The 19,300-nt window shown below is 39.9% G+C and overlaps 1 protein-coding gene across 1 annotated transcript in view; it reads left to right on the forward strand.

Moving 5' to 3' along the window:
• The window catches only part of GOPC (golgi associated PDZ and coiled-coil motif containing), a 42,595-nt gene continuing 23,295 nt past the window's right edge, over positions 1–19,300 (forward strand). The window contains exon 1 of the mRNA XM_060115253.1: positions 1–514. Coding sequence (XP_059971236.1) covers positions 227–514 — 288 coding nt within the window. The 5' untranslated portion in view covers positions 1–226. The remainder of the gene's footprint in view (positions 515–19,300) is intronic.

Raw genomic sequence — 19,300 nt, forward strand, 5'->3', positions numbered from 1 at the left:
CCGAGAGGTGGGACGCCCCGCGTCTTCCGTGTGCCGCCGCCACCGCCGACGCCTCAGCTTCGCCGCTCCTTCCCCTCCGGGGCTGCATAGCCGGCGTTAACCGCGCAAGGGTTAAGAGAGGGGACCGACGGAGCGTGCGTGCGCGGGGGTTCCCGCAGGCCCATCAGTTACTCTCGCGGGTGGACTGCGAGGTCAGCAGCAGTCGGGGGAGGCCATAGACGGCGCCATGTCGGCGGGCGGCCCATGCCCGGCAGGAGCCGGCGGGGGCCCAGGAGGCGCCTCCTGCGCCGTGGGGGTCTCCCCCGGCGGGGTATCCATGTTCCGGTGGCTGGAGGTGCTGGAGAAGGAGTTCGACAAGGCCTTCGTGGATGTGGATCTGCTCCTGGGCGAGATCGATCCGGACCAGGCGGACATCACTTATGAGGGGAGACAGAAGATGACCAGCCTGAGCTCCTGCTTTGCGCAGCTTTGCCACAAAGCCCAGACTGTGTCCCAAATCAACCACAAGCTAGAGGTGAGCTGTGGGCGCTGGAGGGGGTGGCATTCAACTCCAGTCATCAGACCTTATTTAACGCACCTGTGAAACGACCCTAGAAAACTGCCAGCCGGCGCACCTGGGCTTCCTACGTGACGGGGGAGTGCGCGCGCGCACAGGAAAGGAGTGAGGTGAGGTTAGAGCAGAAAAAGGTGTGTGGACTGACGTGTGGGTCTCCCGGGACCCTGTCGTCCACCTTCCTTATATCTCTGTGAGGAGGAAGCAGGAACTAATTACTCCAGCCTACTTGTGCCTGTTACGTTAACAGATCTCAGACTTAACTGAAGCTCAGAGATTCTGTCATAAGAATACTTCAGCTCACCTTTTAACATTTGAGTTTTTAGATCTACTTTCACATTGATAAACTAGGTTTGTATGTCACCAGATAGACACAGTCCTGATTATTTTTAACTACTTCAGGTCAATTTCTGTTGTTGCACACAGACGTACTGTTCCTTGCCTGCACGAACTATTTAGGGGAATATGATCAAAGCTCTTAAGAAAAGTTAGTGGGATAAGCAAGACGGTATCAGTGTCTATTTCAGTTTACAGTTAGTTGGTCCTTAAGTTACAGGCACATCCCTCCAGAGCGCCCTACAATTATTCAGCTGACTTCTAACATTGAGATTTTGTCTGTACTTTACTATCTTTCCCAAAGTCTGGGTTTATTTTTGAGAGTGTGTGAAGGATGATCATTTGCTTTAGTCTCTAATCTTGGTTGTGGGTGTGAGTGCAGTGGTGGTGCTTCCAAAAAAAAAACCCCAAACCTACCATTTTTGCAGAAAATTAAATTTTTACAATATTTAGAAATCATGATAGATTACCATTATTACATAAAGATCATTTTCTAACTAGATAATTTAAATAAGAGAATGGGTCTTTCATTTTAAAGTAGGTAAAAATAGGATAATAAATGATGTGCACAGCTCTTTGAACATTAGATTTTGTGAGAAATCATCGTTACTATCAGTTGTGGTGATTGAGAATGCCCATTGGATCCAAATCAATATGAATATCAGAAATGCATCCTCTCCTTGCTTAGTGGGTAGCATTCTTTCTCTTTCCTGTCAGTCCTGAAAAAGGTGGTATAATTTAGCTTTGATTAGCATAGAATTGCATATGGGAGATTTTGTGACTTTTGTTCACTGAAAGGACTTAATTTCTTTCATCCTTTCTGAAAAGGTTGGAAGTGTTGATACGAAGCTAGTCACTTCTTAATCTAGGTATATGAAAATGCCTCTTGAATTCTTGCTTTAGTGGTAGTTTCTAGAAGATGGTTATTCATGTAGTGAAATTGCATTTGTTGGTCTTTAGAAATAGTACTTCAGCTTTAAATAACAGAGCAAGAGTAGCTTTTGCTACTCTACAACTGAGAGTATTTACGGAGATAAACAGATTTTAAAAAGTGAAACAAGATCTAATTCATTTTTTAAATGACTTAAGGAAACTTTAAAGTGCTATTTGGATGTCAGATATAAAACCTAATTTTGGAGAAATGATTGTTCTATGAGCAGGAGGTGATGCTCAGTTTTTATCATCTTTAAATATTTTAAATGAGTACTCAGAGCTATAATAAATTATGCATGTTCTTTTTTAGAAATTATAATTACATATTCTGATTCCATGTCCTGGCTTAGAAGGTGGCATTATTTCTCAAAATAAGAAATGCTAGCCTATCACAATGTGAGCATGTTTTTTCAACATGCTTGAAGCCTTTGATTTAAAGATCTTAGGAAATGGGGATTGTTTGTGTGTTTTTTCAGTTACAGTTGACTTCTCTGTTTGTGGGGTTATTCTTTCTATATTTAGCAGTTTCTACAGTTTTCATGGAATTTGTGTGTATTGCTGAGGAGAGAGGTTCATTGTCAGTAGTGCTTTTCAAAGTAGATCTGCCATTGTATCATCTGCAGAATTTCAGAGGTTGCCCTGTGTACTGTTAGCAATCTTTTGAGATCTTGAAATTTTAGAAAAGATTTCCATACTTTCTTGCCCTGTTTTATTTCTTAGTAAGTGAATTGAATTAGTTCTGTTGTTTTAAGGATATGGACATTGACATAATATTTGAGGTCACTTACAGTTTGATATAGCAGATGTGCACCAGTTTGGTGGTTTTAGAGATTAATACCTTAAACCATATTACCATAATAAAATATTTTTATAATCAAGAGAGGTACCTCCAGTATGAGTAACTTATGATATATTTAAATTGGTCTTGAGTATCCTTCCAGATTGCCCTTCTTCTGCTCATTGTCTTTAGGTAGTTAGTTTAATATTAATATAGTATTTAGGAAAACAATTTCGCTACAAAAAAAGTCAAAGGTTACATTAAAAAATTACATATAAGTGACATCTATGTGACTGCTTTTTTCCATAAATTATATTTTGGGAGAAGGATATCTATAAGGGGAAGGGGAAGGCAGAGAATTCAGAATGTTTTGAGGTAGTGCATTTCAAATTACTCACATCTCTTTTATACTTCCCACCTGCTTGAGAATCCCTGCTATGATGAGCCACTTGGTGATAGCTGTGCTGGAGCCACAGGTACTGATTGGGAAAGTAGTAGCAGTAATAGTAATAGTAGCAGTAGTAGGTGTGTTGGAGTAGAACAAAGGATGAGAACCAGTGCTTTAGAAAAACTCACCTCTCTGCCTTGAAGTACGTTTTTTTCTGCCTGTTCACCCCTTCTTTAAAATAACAGCAAAACAATATATCTTCTGTCATGTCCTCCTTTCCCTCAGCAATTGCTGAATAAGTATCTTTTTTTAAAGTGATTTACTGTTCACAGCCATCTAGAGCCACATTGAAAAAGAACTAATGATATACTACCCTTTTACTGCTTTAAAGCTATTCTGATTTCGGTTTTTTTTTTTTTTTAGTGTATCAGTTTTATTGCAATTTGTTTAACATTGGCTGTTAACCGCTCATTGAACAGTTTCAGTGCCATAAAATGGTAGGTTTCAAAAATAGTATTTCCCCCCCCATAATCTGCCCCCATTCTCACCTGTCCATCCTTGGTCTTCTTTTTTTTTTTTTTTTCTTGGCCACTCGGTTTGTGGGATATTAGTTCCCCGACCAGGGATCGATCGAACCTGGGCCCCTGGCAGTAACAGCTCCTAATCCTAACCACTGAACCGCCAGGGAATTCCCCATCCTTGCTCTTTTTCAATAATTACTACATCAATTTCCCTTTGCCCTTCTACTTACTTACTTATACCAAGGCTATTCATATTTAGTTTCGTACTTGGATGAACTGGGCAGCATTCTAGACTAGTATAGGAAAGCTATTCTGTTTTTAAACAAGCGATGAGGCTGTTTTGCAGCATTGAACTTGAAGTTTAATATTGCTCCAATATATATTTATTGAGTGCTAATTATGCACCATATGCTGTGTTGGACACTTGAGTTACAATGGAGAGCAAAAACGGACATAATCATCACTGTTATGGAACTTGGATTTTATTGGAATTTGTTGAAATAATTATCATATAAATGTGAAATTCCAACTTTGAGGTACATAGAGTAATGAGAACCTATTCTGGGGCATCAAGAAAGTCTTCTTTGAGGAAGACTATTGAGTTAAGACATAAAGGATGAGTAGGAATTAATTAGGCCAAGAGAAATAGGAGCATCGTTCAACATTCTGGTAGAGAGAACACGATGTAGAAGGCACCTGTGATGGGCGAGTGCTAATGCATTTGAAGAACTGAGAGTTGGTATGTGTTATAAGAGCATAGGGCAAAAGAAGTGAGATGCAAAATAAGTTTGAACAGGTAGGTAGGGACAATATCTACATGATTTTCTAGACCATGTAGTAGATTTGAGGGCTTTATCATAACAATGGGAAATGTTTTAAATTAGGTGGTAACCTCAGATAGGAGATTAGAATAGTTTACTCTGGCTATGATAAGGAGAATTTGGGGAAATAACAAGAATAAATGCAGAAAACCATTTAGGGGGCTCTTAATTCTGATCCATGTGAGATGAGGGGAGTAGGATAGCAGAGGTGGAGGAAAGTGTTCAGAACAAGAGAGATTTGAGAAGTAAAAATAAAATCTAGGGATGGGTTGGAACAGAGGGATGAGGGAATTCAGGATGACTCCAAGGTGTCAGTTGGCTGGATAAATGGATGGATATTATATATTGCTAGCAATACTATATCGCTAACTGTTGATCAATTACTATGGGCCAGGCTCTGTGCTAGGTCTTTTATATATATTGATTCACCCAATTCTCAAAATAGTCCTGTGGGGTAGGTTTAGTATTGTTATTCCCATTTTACAGGGATTAAGTAAGGGGCCCAAGACTACAGAACTAGAGAAACCAAGCTCTCCAAAAACACATTTATGTCTGGCTGGGGAAGGAGGAGGTGGAGAGAAAAAAAACAAGCAGGAAAAGTTGAGTGTGGCTGGATAGCCAGGAGGGGGAGGGGGAGTTCAAGTGAGGTATTGTTTTCTTCTTTTTTTTTAATGGAAAAATAAACTTAAACATGTTTACAAGCCAATGAGAAGCATCTAGTTGAGGGAAAATCTGAATATTCTAGAGAAAGAGAGGATAATTAGTAAGATTTCTGAGTGAAGATGAAATCCAAAATACGTGTAGAGAGAATGGCTTTATATTGAAAGGACAGCTATTATACTTAAAGGGAAAGGAGAGATGATAAGCACAGAAGCGGGAGTGTTTTGTGTGACGGCTTCTTTATTCTCTGTAGAATAGGAGCCTGGGACAACTGCTGAAAGTGGGTGAAAGTAAGAGCTCGAGGAGAGTGAAAAAGATTTGAAATAGTAATGGAAGAGTGGGAGAGCAAGTCAGCCAGAGAAATAGAAGGACTGCCAGACAATGCTGAGGACTAATTTGGAGTTATCATAAATTCATGGTACAACCAGTCTGCCCTGTTGTATGACTTTCTCTGGCAATACAGGCACAGTAATGAGAGTAATAATTGAGTTCAACCAGTGCTGTGGCAAGGAGTTTGCTATATAGACAAGAGTGTTATTGAAATGAAAATGGTATTGGGGATGAAGAAAAGGAGATAATCTTTAAAGGAGTAGAAATAGTATTTGATTATTATCTAGATGCAAAGGAAGAGGAATGGTTAAGGATGACACCACATTTCTGTTTGCGAAATATGTTGGTTGATACCTACAGTGGCTTGAATAGTGCTCCCCCGCCCAAATTTGTGTCTACACAGAACCTCAGAATGTGACCTTATTTGGAAATAGGGTCTTTACAAATGTAATTAATATAAGGATGGAGATGAGGTCATAGCAGATTACAGTGGGTCCTAAATCCAGTGAGCGTGTCCTCCGAGGATACACAGGGACACAGAGAGGAAGGCTCTGTGAGGATGGAATAAGAGATTAGAGTGACATGTCTACAAGCCAAGAAATGCCAAGGATTGCTGGCAACCACAGTGTTAGGAGACAGGCATGGGACAGTTGTCTTTCAGGGTCTCCAGAAGGCACCAACCCTGCCAGTGCCTTGATTTGGGGCTCCTGCATCCTGAACTGTGAGAGAGTAAATTTTTGTTCTTTTAAGCCACCAAGTTTGTGGTAATTTGTTATGACAACCCTAGGAGACTTACACCATTCACTGAAGTAAGGAATCCAGGAGAAGGAGTGGGTCTGGCAGGAAAGATAATGGGTTGAGTTTAGGAGGTTGGGCATGGTTAAGGTCCTTATCCCTTTTTTGCATATTCCTAACATAGCTTCCTAATTGCTTCTTAACCCCTCCAAATCATCCTCTCATTGCCAAAATCATTCTAAAGTGATTCATATTAATGGTTCATATCAAAAGGCAAGTCAGTCACGTCACTCTTCTTTGTATACCTCCCTATTACTTACTGGCTAAAATTCAAACTCTGTAGTGTGTTGATCAGTGTCCAGTCTGTCTGTCCTCATCTCTTGTCACCCCTTCTTAGCTGCTTTTGCCTCAAATAAAACTGGTTTATTTGCATTTCTCTAAATAGGCCTGCTCTTTCATGGCATCTCTACTTTGGCACAGGCTTCTCTGTCCCCTTTGTCTACAGTGTCAAACACCCACTCATCTTTCAGCACACCACTTACATCACCATCTCTGTGAAGGCTTTCCTCACCCAACTCCTCTCTGCTCTCTATAGGCAGAGGCTGTCTTAACACCTTGAACTTGCTTGGGCTGTTACAAGATTTGTTATTATACATTGTACTATAACTTGTGGTTGCCACATTTCTCTACATCTAGAAGGTAAGCTCTTTGAAGGCCAAGACTTTGTCATAAGTGAAATAATCTGAACTATCAAGTGCTTGTGAAAGCTGACTTTTGGTGGTAGCATTATCTGTGAACCCATTTTGTTTTCTAAGAATTGGTTGGTAGTTTTTTTCTCCATGATATCAAGTTGATTTATACGTGGATTACAGAATTGGTGTTTGGCCCCTTTTAAAAAGGGGCCAATTTTTGGAAATTTGGAACTCACACATTAAACACCAACCTTTTTGACCCACTTACATTCTTATCTCACTTGCTAGGGGTTTTCACATCTCAGACCTTTCCCTTTCCCTACTCCATGTATTAGCTGATCTCCGTTCAACATTCAGGTAGACTTCTCCTTTCTGACTGCCTTTGTTTCTTTTTGAATTGGTACATCACACATGCCTGTACGCTAGTGTTTACAACACTTTACATCATAATTGGAAATTTATTTTTTATCTCTTTCTACTAGACAGTAAAATCCTCAAGGGCAGAATCCATGTCTTATTCATCATTTTGTCTCCAGATCCTGGCACACTGTGTATATTCAATAAATGTTTATTTGAATGAATAAATTATTTGAAACAACTTTAGTTGCCTCATTCTGCCATGAGTCCTCAAAGTTTATCAATAATCATTCTGTAATACAAGTTTCATGAGAGCTGGGATGGTGTCTGTCTTGTTGACTCTACTATCCATTTTGTCTAACATAGGGCCCACCATATTAGTGAAAGACTGAATCAATCACAAAGATATGGTTTGTTAGTTAATATTCATGGTATTCCATTTTAAGAAAAATTTGAAACTGACTAAAAATAACTTTAAACATCATTACATTAGAGTATTGAGTATGGATTTAGTGTACTTTTGACATTTCTAGTACATTTGGTAGGTTGATTCTCCTCATCCCACCTCGAGTTTGATTATAGAGCAGCTGAATTCTTTAACATTAAAATGAAAACAGAAAACATTTTATCTTGTTTGGAACTTCATTTTGAGGTTTAAAGTACTTTAACTTTTAAAAATACATCATAGACTTATCTACTTGTCTCCATTTCAACTTCCCCAACTCTAGTTCAGCCACATTGTCTCCCATGTTACACACAGCTGCCTTTTTTTTTTTGGCTGTGTTGGGTCTTCATTGCTGTACGTGGGCTTTCCTCTAGTTGCTGTGAGTGGGGGCTACTCTTCGTTGCGGCACGCGGGCTTCTCATTGCTGTGGCTTCTCGTTGCAGAGCACGGCTTCAGTAGTTGCAGCACGTGGGCTCAGTAGTTGTGGCTCACGGGCTGTAGAGCGCAGGCTCAGTAGTTGTGGCACACGGGCTTAGTTGCTCCGTGGCATCTGGGATCTTCCCGGACCAGGGCTCAAACCTGTGTCCCCTGCATTGGCAGGCGGATTCTTAACCACTGCGCCAGCAGGGAAGTCCAGCTGCCGTTTTTAAAACATAAAGTTGATCGTGTCATTCTGCTTTAAATTCCTCAATTGTACTTTGAATAAATTCAGGCTCCTTATCACTGATGAGCTCTGTGTAATCTGACCTCTGGATAGCCCTCCAATGACATATCTTATTTCCTCTTATTCTGTATGGCCCAGGCCACATGGGTCTCCTTTCAGAAACTCTAAGACAATAATTCTTAAACTTTTTGGTCTTAGGACCCCTTTACATTCTACAAATTATAAGATCCCCAAAGAGCTTTTTTTTTTTCTTTTCTAAATATGGGTTATATCTACTGGTATTTACTGTGTTAGAAATTACAAATGAGAAAACTGTAAATATTACATCAGTTAAAAATAGCAACAGTAGGGCTTCCCTGGTGGCGCAGTGGTTGAGAGTCCGCCTGCTGATGCAGGGGACACGGGTTCGTGCCCCGGTCCGGGAAGATACCACGTGCCGCGGAGCGGCTAGGCCTGTGAGCCATGGCCGCTGAGCCTGCGCGTCCGGAGCCTGTGTTCTGCAACGAGAGAGGCCACAACAGTGAGAGGCCCGTGTACCGCAAAAAAAAAAAAAAAAGCAACAATAAACCCATAAATAAACCCAATAAACCCATTACATGTTAATATCATTATTAATGAAAAAATAACTACACTTTCCAAAAAATTATGAGGAGTATTATTATTTATTTATTTATTTATTTATTTATTTATTTATTTTGTGGTACACAGGCCTCTCCCGTTGCGGAGCACAGGCTCCGGACATGCAGGCTCAGCAGCCAGGGCTCATGGGGCTAGCCGCTCCGCGGCACGTGGGATCTTCCCAGAACGGGGCATGAACCTGCGTCCCCTGGATCGGCAGGCGGACTCTCAACCACTGCGCCACCAGGGAAGCCCCTGAGTAGTAGTATTTTATATTAAAAATTTAAAAATATATATCTGGTTTAATAGAAGATAGCTGGACTCTCACATCTGCTTTCAAACAGTTATGGTATGTGGTTTTGGTTATAGGAAGAAAATTTGACCTCACAGAGAAGTAGCTCTATCAGGGAGGAGTATTTTAGTAGCCATTTCAGATAACTGTGGATATTCTTCTTTGATAGTAAAAGGTAGTTTCTTAAAGGTTAGTTACAATGTGGAGTCTGAAACCCTATCAATGAACTTTTCATACACCGTTACATTAAAATACATTGGTCTATCTTTGTAGCCTTTGAATGGATCTTTTACCAAGGCATGATTTTAACATTGTGCATTGGTCATTTTGAAAATATTGGTTTTCTGAGTTATCCAGATCTTCCAAATGTGGACACATCGCATTATGCAATATCAAAAAACCACATTTGTTAATATCTGCAGTCTCATGAGAAAAATCTGTAAGTATTAAGAAGCTGTCAAGCTTATGGTGATGGATTCCAATTTTCCAAAATTCTAATTTTCACTTTGAAAGTATAAGTTCTTATCATTGCCAACAAATGCTGTCAGTTGTTTTCCTTGAAATAACAGATTCACTTTATTCTCAAGAACATGTCTGCCAAATATATTAATCTTAATAACCACAGTTTGTTCTTCTTTCAAATAATTATGGTGTTCCAAGAAAAAAATGTTCCGTTTTGCATCTCAAGCAGTTGCATAAGTGCTTTTCCTGAGACAACATAGTTTGATATGCAGCAGGTATGCTTTATGTATGCTTCCCATTTCATCACACAGAACATTAAAAAGACTCAAGGTTGAGATTTTTAGAAATTAATAACTTTATTGCTTTATCAAGGACATTCTTAAGTGATTTTTTGGGGTTTGTTTTTGTTTATTTGTTTTTAATAAATTTATTTATTTATTTATTTTTGGCTCTGTTGGGTCTTCAGTGCTGCGCTTGGGCTTTCTCTAGTTGTGGTGAACAGGGGCTACTCTTCGTTGCGGTGGGCGGGCTTCTCATTGCAGTGGCTTCTCTTGTTGTGGAGCACGGGCTTTAGGCACGCACTTCAGTAGTTGCAGCACGTGGGCTCAGTAGTTGTGGCGCATGGGCTCTAGAGTGCAGGCTCAGTAGCTGTGGTGCAAGGGCTTAGTTGCTCCGCGGCATGTGGGATCTTCCCGGACTAGGGCTCAAACCCATGTCCCCTGCATTGGCAGGTGGATTCTTAACCACAGTGCCACCAGGGAAGTCCTTGTTTTTTGTCTTTGTTTTGTTTTGACTGCGAGTGCATGAGAGTGAAGAGTACAGTGACTGCTGGTAGTTTGGTGCCACTGCATTGACTTGTGTTGTAAGCATTCTATTCATAGTTGCTTTTGTACCTTCAGTACAATGTCAACACAATGAAAAAGGCAATTAATATTTTATTATAATGGAAAAGGCAATTAATATTTTATTATTATGAAAATAGTTTTGACCTTGTGGATGCCCTGAAATTGTCCCATAGACCTGTGAGAACTGCTGCTCTGATAATAACCGAAACACTTCCCAGAAGAATAGCCATACACTCCCACCCCACTAATTCTGATTCTCTTTGCTTTCCTATAGCTTATTATGGTTTGTAGTTATGTATATTACTACTGGCTTTGTAATGACCTCGGGCAAGTTACCTAACCTCTGTGCTTCACTTTCCTTCTCAATACAAAAAGTATCTTTGAGGATTATTGCGAGGATTAGGACAATTAAAACATGAATATGTTCAAAACAGTGCCTGGCACACGGTTAATACTATTATTATATATGCCATTCATTTTCTTTATGAGCTGCCTCCTGCACAAGGCCACTGAAGCTCTGCAGGGCAGGATCCACATTTGTTTTGTCTACCAGTGTATCCCTAGAACCCAGCCTAGAACCCTAGAACGCAGAACCCTGCTTGGCATACATTGGTGCTTAATAAATACATGTTGAATGAATGTGTGATAGTGTGGGAGACTAAAACTAAAAATATGTTTGCTTGTCTTGAACTGTAGAACACTTTGGGGAGAAATAATGACAGATGAAGTTTGCGGTCTTTATGCTCGGATTGGAAATTGGAGCAAATAGGTGGAGTTTTCTCACAGAACTTTCATAAGCCAAATGAACAGACTGTTTCAAGAGCTGACATGTAATAAAAAAGAATATTATTTCTTATCTTGAGGGATGACAGAGATTTTTATCTTTGACCTTTGAATATATTTTCTGGTTGGTCGCAGTCTTTGCTTTAGAACAGGCTCATTGGCTTTTTATGATCTTCGATAGTAGGGCAGCACTAACCATCCTGGGCACAGGAAGAAAAGACAAAATAGAGGAAGATTCTTTTTTTTTTTTTTTTTTTTTTTTTTTTTTTTGCGGTATGCGGGCCTCTCACTGTTGTGGCCTCTCCCGTTGCGGAGCACAGGCTCCGGACGCGCAGGCTCAGCGGCTATGGCTCATGGGCCCAGCTGCTCCGCGGCATGTGGGATCTTCCTGGACCGGGGCACAAACCCATGTCACCTGCATCGGCAGGCGGACCCTCAACCACTGCGCCACCAGGGAAGCCCGAGGGAGATTCTTTATAAAGGAGTTGGTTAAATTAAATGAGCTCCAAGACTTTGTTCAGCTATTTTGAAGAAGTAGACGAAAAGAAAGAGAATGGATCAAAATGCTTTCATTAGTTACTTTATCACCTTGCAGAATGGTTCTGCTGTCTGTCAGGTATAAATAGCTTAGGATCTTTTATATAAGAATCTCTATAATAGATTCATTTAAAAGTTTCGATCGAAGAAAAAAAAGACAGTCTCACCAGGTAAAATGGCGTTGCTTCTTTAAATGAGGCAAGGAGAATTCTATAATCTGTAAAGGTTCTCCTATTAATAGGAGACTCCGTATTTAATACTCAACTGTAATAAGATGTTTTTTTTTTTTTACAGTCATATCTTGCCATCTCTGTATGATTTTTATTTTTTACATTTGTTTTATTGCTCTTATGAGCTTTAAAGCCTTTTGGTAAGTAGGTGGGTGTAGATGATAAATTTTAGGTATTGGCATTAAATGGTATAATTGCTAGAGATTAAATTCCAGTCTGTACTTTTCATCCTAAACTGCATTTGCAAATATTAATAACATACAGACATTTAAAAGCATAATTGTTTCTTTTTAATGATGTGATTACCTTTTGTACACTATTTTATTTTATTTTATTTATTTTTAGAAGATGTTGGGGATAGGAGTTTATTTATTTATTTATTTATTTATTTTTGCTACGTTGCGTCTTCATTTCTGTATGAGGGCTTTCTCTAGTTGTGGCAAGTGGGGGCCACTCTTCATCGCGGTGCGCGGGCCTCTCACTTTTGCGGCCCCTCTTGTTGCGGAGCACAGGCTCCAGACGCACAGGCTCAGTAGTTGTGGCTCACGGGCCTAGTTGCTCCGTGGCATGTGGGATCCTCCCAGACCAGGGCTTGAACCCGTGTCCCCTGCATTGGCAGGCAGATTCTCAACCACTGCGCCACCAGGGAAGCCCTGTACACTATTTTAAAACAAAAGGTGTGGAAGCAGTTTGTAGGTAAATGTGAGATAATATTTACATCTTTATCAGCAGCTTTCTATGCTATGGTTCATAACAGTTAAACTGCTATTTGAAGTCAACTATTTTCTTTGTAATTCTTACAGAGAATACAACTTGGAGTATGTGTGCTTTTGTGTGCATGCGTGTGCATGCCTACACGTGTGTCTGTGTATGCACGTGAGTTCCAGTGTGTGTGTGTGTGTGTGTGTATGTGTATGTGCATGCATTTGGGTGTGTGAAGGGTGGGGCTGGCTAGGTGAGTGATGTTCAGAGTAGTCTCTTGCTTAGAGCCCTGTCTAGTTCTGAGATTTGGGAATGTGATATCATTCAGAACTCATGGACACCTTCCTTTCCATTTTTCCTATTACTGCCAGAATTATAAAGGATGTCAGGAGGTCTGAGTTTTAATCCCATGCAATTTGTAATTTAGGACAACTCACCTAATCTCTTTGGGCCTCAATTCTTCATGTGCAAAATAAAGGTGTTTTACCAGATTTTTAATTTAGGTTCTTAGATCTTCTAAAATGTTATCAAAAGAGCTATATGAAATGCCAAAACCAATGAGTGAGCTAGATCCAAGTTCCCTGCTGTATGATGTTTGCTAATTTCTTGTCTTAGTTTAATCCTCCCCAGAACAAGAGGTTTCTGAGGGGTGCTTAACATAAAGTAATTGGCATTTTTATCTATACGACAGTTAAATAAAAACTAGCCTTCGGACTTCCCTGGTGGCGCAGTGGTTGAGAGTCCACCTGCCGATGCAGGGGACACGGGTTCGTGCCCCGGTCCGGGAAGATCCCACATGCCGCGGAGCAGCTGGGCCAGTGAGCCATGGCCACTGAGCCTGCGCATCTGGAGCCTGTGCTCCGCAATGGGAGAAAAAAAAACTAGCCTTCGTTTAGAAAGAAAAAATGCAGCTGTTGTGTAGTTTTTTAAATAAATTTATTTATATTTTATTTTTGGCTGTGTTGGGTCTTTGTTGCTATGCGCGGGTTTTCTCTAGTTGCAGCGAGCGGGGGCTACTCTTCGTTGTGGCGCGCATGCTTCTCATTGCCGTGGCCTCTCTTGTTTCGGAGGCATGTGGGCTTCAGTAGTTGTGGCACGCGAGCTCAGTAATTGTGGCACACGGGCTTAGCTGCTCTGTGGCATGTGGGATCTTCCCAAACCAGGGCTCGAACCCGTGTCCCCTGCATTGGCAGGTGGACCTTTAACCACTGCACCACCAGGGAAGTCCTGTTGTGTATTTTTAGAAGATTATATGGACAGAGGATTAAGGTCTAGACAGAGTAGAATAATAGGAAACTCTGAATAAAAAATTACTTAGGGCCTCCCTGGTGGCGCAAGTGGTTGGGGGTCCGCCTGCCGATGCAGGGGATACGGGTTCGTGCCCCGTTCTGGGAGGATCCCATATGCCGCGGGGCGGCTGGGCCCGTGAGCCATGGCCGCTGAGCCTGCGCGTCCGGAGCCTGCGCGTCCGGAGCCTGTGCTCCGCAGCGGGGGAGGCCACAGCAGTGAGAGGCCCGCATACCGCAAAAAAAAAAAAAAATTACTTAGATTTTGGTGCCACAGAGTGGAATCCAGAAGTTAAGAATTATATTAGAAAGGAATTATCCTGATGGAAAAGAGTTTGAGAGAAGAAATAGAATAGTAATGACTGCATTTACAAATAAATGGTAATGGTAATCCTCAAAATTTGTTTAAATACACTGCCTCTCTATCTGTCTTTTTCATTCCTGGGAATACTTCATTCCTATGTTGCAGAATATGCCCTGAAGTTTCATATATCTCCCCACTCCATTCCAGCTGATGGTGGAGATCCAGAGACCACATTTTTTTTTTTAACTAATTTAAAAAAAAATTTATTTACTTTACTTAGGCTGTGCCGGGTCTTAGTTGCAGCATGCAGACTCTTAGTTGTGGCATGCGGACTCTTAGTTGTGGCATACGGACTCTTAGTTGCAGCATGCACATGGGATCTAGTTCCCTGACCAGGGATCGAACCAGGGCCCCCTGCATTGGGAGCACAGAGTCTTACCCACTGGACCACCAGGGAGGTCCCCAGGGACCACATTTTGAGAGTCACTACCTTAGAAAATCTCACCATTGGTTGTTTAATGGCCTTTAAATGATGGCCATGGTCTTAAGGCTCAGAGATCCTCCTAGAGTGAGGTCATTTTGTCCTTGATGAATTCTAGGGAAAGAATATCCTGATGGTCAGCTTTGTTTTATTTTATTTTATTTTATTTTTTCTGTAAATGAATCCACGATCAAATGTAGGAAAGTGAAGAGATTGGGTTAACTGGTTGATTAACTGGTTTTGATTTTGCTTTTTAAAAGATTTTTTTGGATATCACTTGAAAATTTAAGAGTTGAAGGTTGAAATTAACTGTTTATTAATTTTCACTCTTTGCTCATTATAGTGTTGCCAAGGTAAGACAGTGAGGTGAAAGATGCTCGCCTTTTTTTATGGTCAAGCTAGTTTTTAGTCTGTTATTTACTAGCTGTGTGATCTTGGGCAAATTGCTTAAACTCTGATTTCCAGTTTCCTTAGCTATTAAAAAAAAAGAGAGTATGATGATAAGAATTAACAGATGGCGCATGGTATGTGAATGCTTGCCATATGGTAGGTAAATGCTTGCTTTATGGTAGCTGTGAATATTGCTAGTAAGTCAAACATAGGTATTGTAGCTGTAGAAACACATTTTTCCTTATGGCTAACTGCTTGATAATACTTTTACTACCTTGCCCTGGGAGTAAGAATTGGGTTCAAAGTGCTGTTTTGCTACTGACCATTTGCATAGCCCTAGAAATAAAAGCAGCTTTGATGGGCCTTGGTTTTATTATCTAAATAGTAATCGTCATAATCATAGTTTTTATGTTCTCTAAGATCTCTTTGATTATAAAATTCTGTGATATTAGGAGGTTATCCATTGAATAAAATATGGAAATTTCTAATCTTCACATAAAATTTACCATTAACTAACTTTTCTTAGCAGCTAAACTGCTTATATCATAGACAAGAAAAGAGTTATTTAAATATTATGAAGTTTAGAGTAAACTTGAAACACTTGTTTTGTTCCAAAATAACTAAATTGGGCTTTGAATTTTGATACCTGCATCCTTGCTTTGTAAAGAATTTTTACTTAAGTTTTTAAAATTTGAGCGACCTCTTGAGAAATCATTTCACTTAATGAAGAGTCCCTGTTTCTAGTAGGCCACTTTCAGAAAACCTCCATACTACCCTGTTTTTCCTTGCCTTTTTTTTTTTTTTTTTTTTTTTTTTTTTTTTGCGGTATGCGGGCCTCTCACTGTCGTGGCCTCCCCCGTTGCGGAGCACAGGCTCCGGACGCGCAGGCTCCGGACGCGCAGGCTCAGCGGCCATGGCTCACGGGCCCAGCCGCTCCGCGGCATATGGGATCCTCCCAGACCGGGGCACGAACCCGTATCCCCTGCATCGGCAGGCGGACTCTCAACCACTTGCGCCACCAGGGAGGCCCTCCTTGCCTTTTTAGAATACAGTCACTTCTGATTTGAATATTAGTCTGCCAAATTAATTAATGAATACCACTTGTGCCTCTTTAGCATCTTTCTTAGTGCCAGTTTTACTCAGTTATTAGTAAGTAAATCATGAGATTTTTGGTTTGAAACATAAATCATAGTGGGACAACCAGACAATATATACCTCTTGAAACACACAGTGTACTTCTTGCCACAGACATTTAAGTACCATAGTTCCTCAGTATTTGCAGGGGATTGGTTCTGGGCCTCCCCACCCATACCCCTGCAGATGCCAAAATCCATGGAAGCTAAAGTCCCCTTTATAAAATGGCGTAGTGTTTGCATATAAGCAACAAACGTCTTCCCGTATATTTTAAATCATCCCTAGATAACTTATAATACCTAATACAATGTAAATGCTATGTAAATAGTTGCCAGCGTGAGGCAAATTAAGTTTTGCCTTTTGGAACTTTCTGGAGTTTTCTCTTCTGAATATTTTTGATCCACAGTTGGTTGAATCTGTGGATGCAGATTGCATAGGTATGGAGGGGCTGACTGTAAATCTAACTAAACCTTTAGATCTACTTCTAGTTTATAGGAAATATAAGGAATAGAGGAATATATTAGACAACACTACAAAGAAACAGTAAGACAGATACAGAATGAAAGTCAATGTAATGAAAAAAAAAGATAAGGGTTGTTATAGATTAAATGGCTTATTTTAAACTATTTCTGGGTAGGTTTACTTTAGTATAAGCTTCATATTGCTCAAAAAGTACATATTATTCAAATATGTATTTTCCTTTTGTGATTATTTTATTTCAAAGATTATAAAACTCAATAGGTGTTTTTTTGACTAAGAAGGACTGTCTAGACCAGGCTCATTTGTACTTTAAAGGTGCAGTCTTCAGGGAATACTGAACATTCTAGTAATAGGTGATTTTAAATTTTTATAATTTTTTTTTGGTGGGCAATTTGTTAAATTGATGCATGTCTATAATACATTTTTATCATACATGTAACTTTTTTTTTTTTCCTAAGGTTTTTGGTTAGGAGTATTTGTGAAAGATGTGTAAAAACTGTTAAACTAACATTCTTTTCTGGAAGGCAATAGAAGTGAAGTTCTACTTTATTTAATCTCTTGCATATGTTTATTATATTTAAAGAACAGAGTCAAGTACTAGTATTATTATTTATTTTAGCATTTAAATCTTAATGAAATTTGTTACTGCTTCAGATTCATAATAAAAGGGCCAGCCCAATACATCAGCTACTAGCCTTATGTGGCTATTGTGTGTTTGAAATATGGCTGGTCCAAATTCAGATGTGCTGTATGTGTAATATACATAATGGGTTTGAAGCCTGAGTATCAAAAAAAGAATGTAATATTTTAATCATTGTTTTATATTATTATATGCTTGAATGATATTTTAGATGTGTTGGCTTAAGTAGAATATATTATAAAAATTGATTTCACCTGTTTAATTTCACTTTAAAAATATTTATTTATTTATTTGGCTGTGCCAAGTCTTAGTTGCAGCAGGCGGGATCTTTTTGTGGTGTGCGGGATCTTCAGCTGTGGCATGCAGGACTGACCAGGGATTGAACCCAGTTCCCCTGCATTGGGAGCACGGAGTCTTAACCACTGGACCACCAGGGAGGTCCCTAATTTAACTTTTTAAAATGTGGCTGCTAGGGGACTTCCCTGGAGGTCCAGTGGTTAAGTCTCTGTGCTTCCATTGCAGGGGGCATGGGTTCAGTCCCTGGTGGGGAAACTAAGATTCTGCATGCTGCGTGGCACAGCCAAAACAATAAAGCAAAATAAAATAATAAATAAATAAAATGTGGCTACTAGAAAATTTTTAGTTACATATGTGGTTCATATTGAATTTCTGTTAGGCAGAGCGCTATACTAGAATATCACAGCTTTTCTATTGCAATGAAAACATGAGCTGAGGATTTCTGGTCTGAGAAGGATCACAGTGGATTGATAGTTTTAAATTTTAAAAAATCTTTTGTAAAAACAGAAAAACTAGAATAACAAAAACACCCCACAAAACCCAGTGATAGCCTCTTCAGCAAAACTAGATGAGGAGGGCATATCCTCACCCCAGAACATGGGTTGGTCAGGGTAGCAGGACCAACACAGATTGCATGTGGATGAGCACCTGCGGGGCAGAAGAAATAAATAATAACAAGGGGACCCAGGCACAGAAATCACTAACAGAGCCCCAAAGGAGAAGACATCACTTTGGATGGGAAACGAGCAAGCAATCTAAGAACAACTGGCAAAACTGCCGCCAGGTTGCAGGAGAATGCAAAACAACCATGGGGACACACTAAGCAGCAGCAGGAAGATTAGAAAGTACTGGGGGTGGACTTTCAGAATCTCAGAAATTTCTAACAAAACTGCTTTTGAGAAAGACAGTCCAATTCTAAAGAAACACCGCTAGAAATAGAATCCAAATTCAGCAGGGTAGAAACATGAAGTTTGAAGTGAGGAGAGTTTGTATTCAAGATAGGGGAGGAATACATACATAGGAGGTTGATTGCAAAACAGTAGTTCTGCCTACAGACAGGCCATTGTTTTAAATAGTTCAGTTTAAGGCCAGGGGTGGGAGCCCGCTAGCCTGAAGCTAGGAAAGCTCCCTATGCTCACCTCAAACCCCTCCATGGAAGTCTCCTCCTACCTAACATGTACTACATGAAAACCCATTTCATTTAAACATGAGTAACAGAAAAGGATTTCATTTAAACTCCATATAAATGTACTGTAATCAGAAAAGGTAAAAATTAATAGAATAATGTGACAACAGACAACGAAGGCATATCAGAAAAATAAGGCTGCAAAGCAGTTGGAAACTGTAAACTGTATTATAAAATAAAGGAAATTAATAATGTTATTCACCTCTGAATAAAACAGAATAATTCGGAGATAGGAAAACTCAGAAATAGAATAATAAGTAAAAATAAAAAGAATATTTGCAGAACTTTGGGGAAAAAATAGGAAAAAAATCATTTCAGAATGGAGCCTAATTTGGAGGAAGCATAAAAAATAGGCAATGCAGTAAGTACAGCAAGAGAAAGAGGATATACAAGGGGAAAACAAAGGATTTGAGAAGAAAT

This window comes from Mesoplodon densirostris, chromosome 12 (assembly GCF_025265405.1).
Source record: "Mesoplodon densirostris isolate mMesDen1 chromosome 12, mMesDen1 primary haplotype, whole genome shotgun sequence".
NCBI lineage: Eukaryota > Metazoa > Chordata > Mammalia > Artiodactyla > Ziphiidae > Mesoplodon > Mesoplodon densirostris.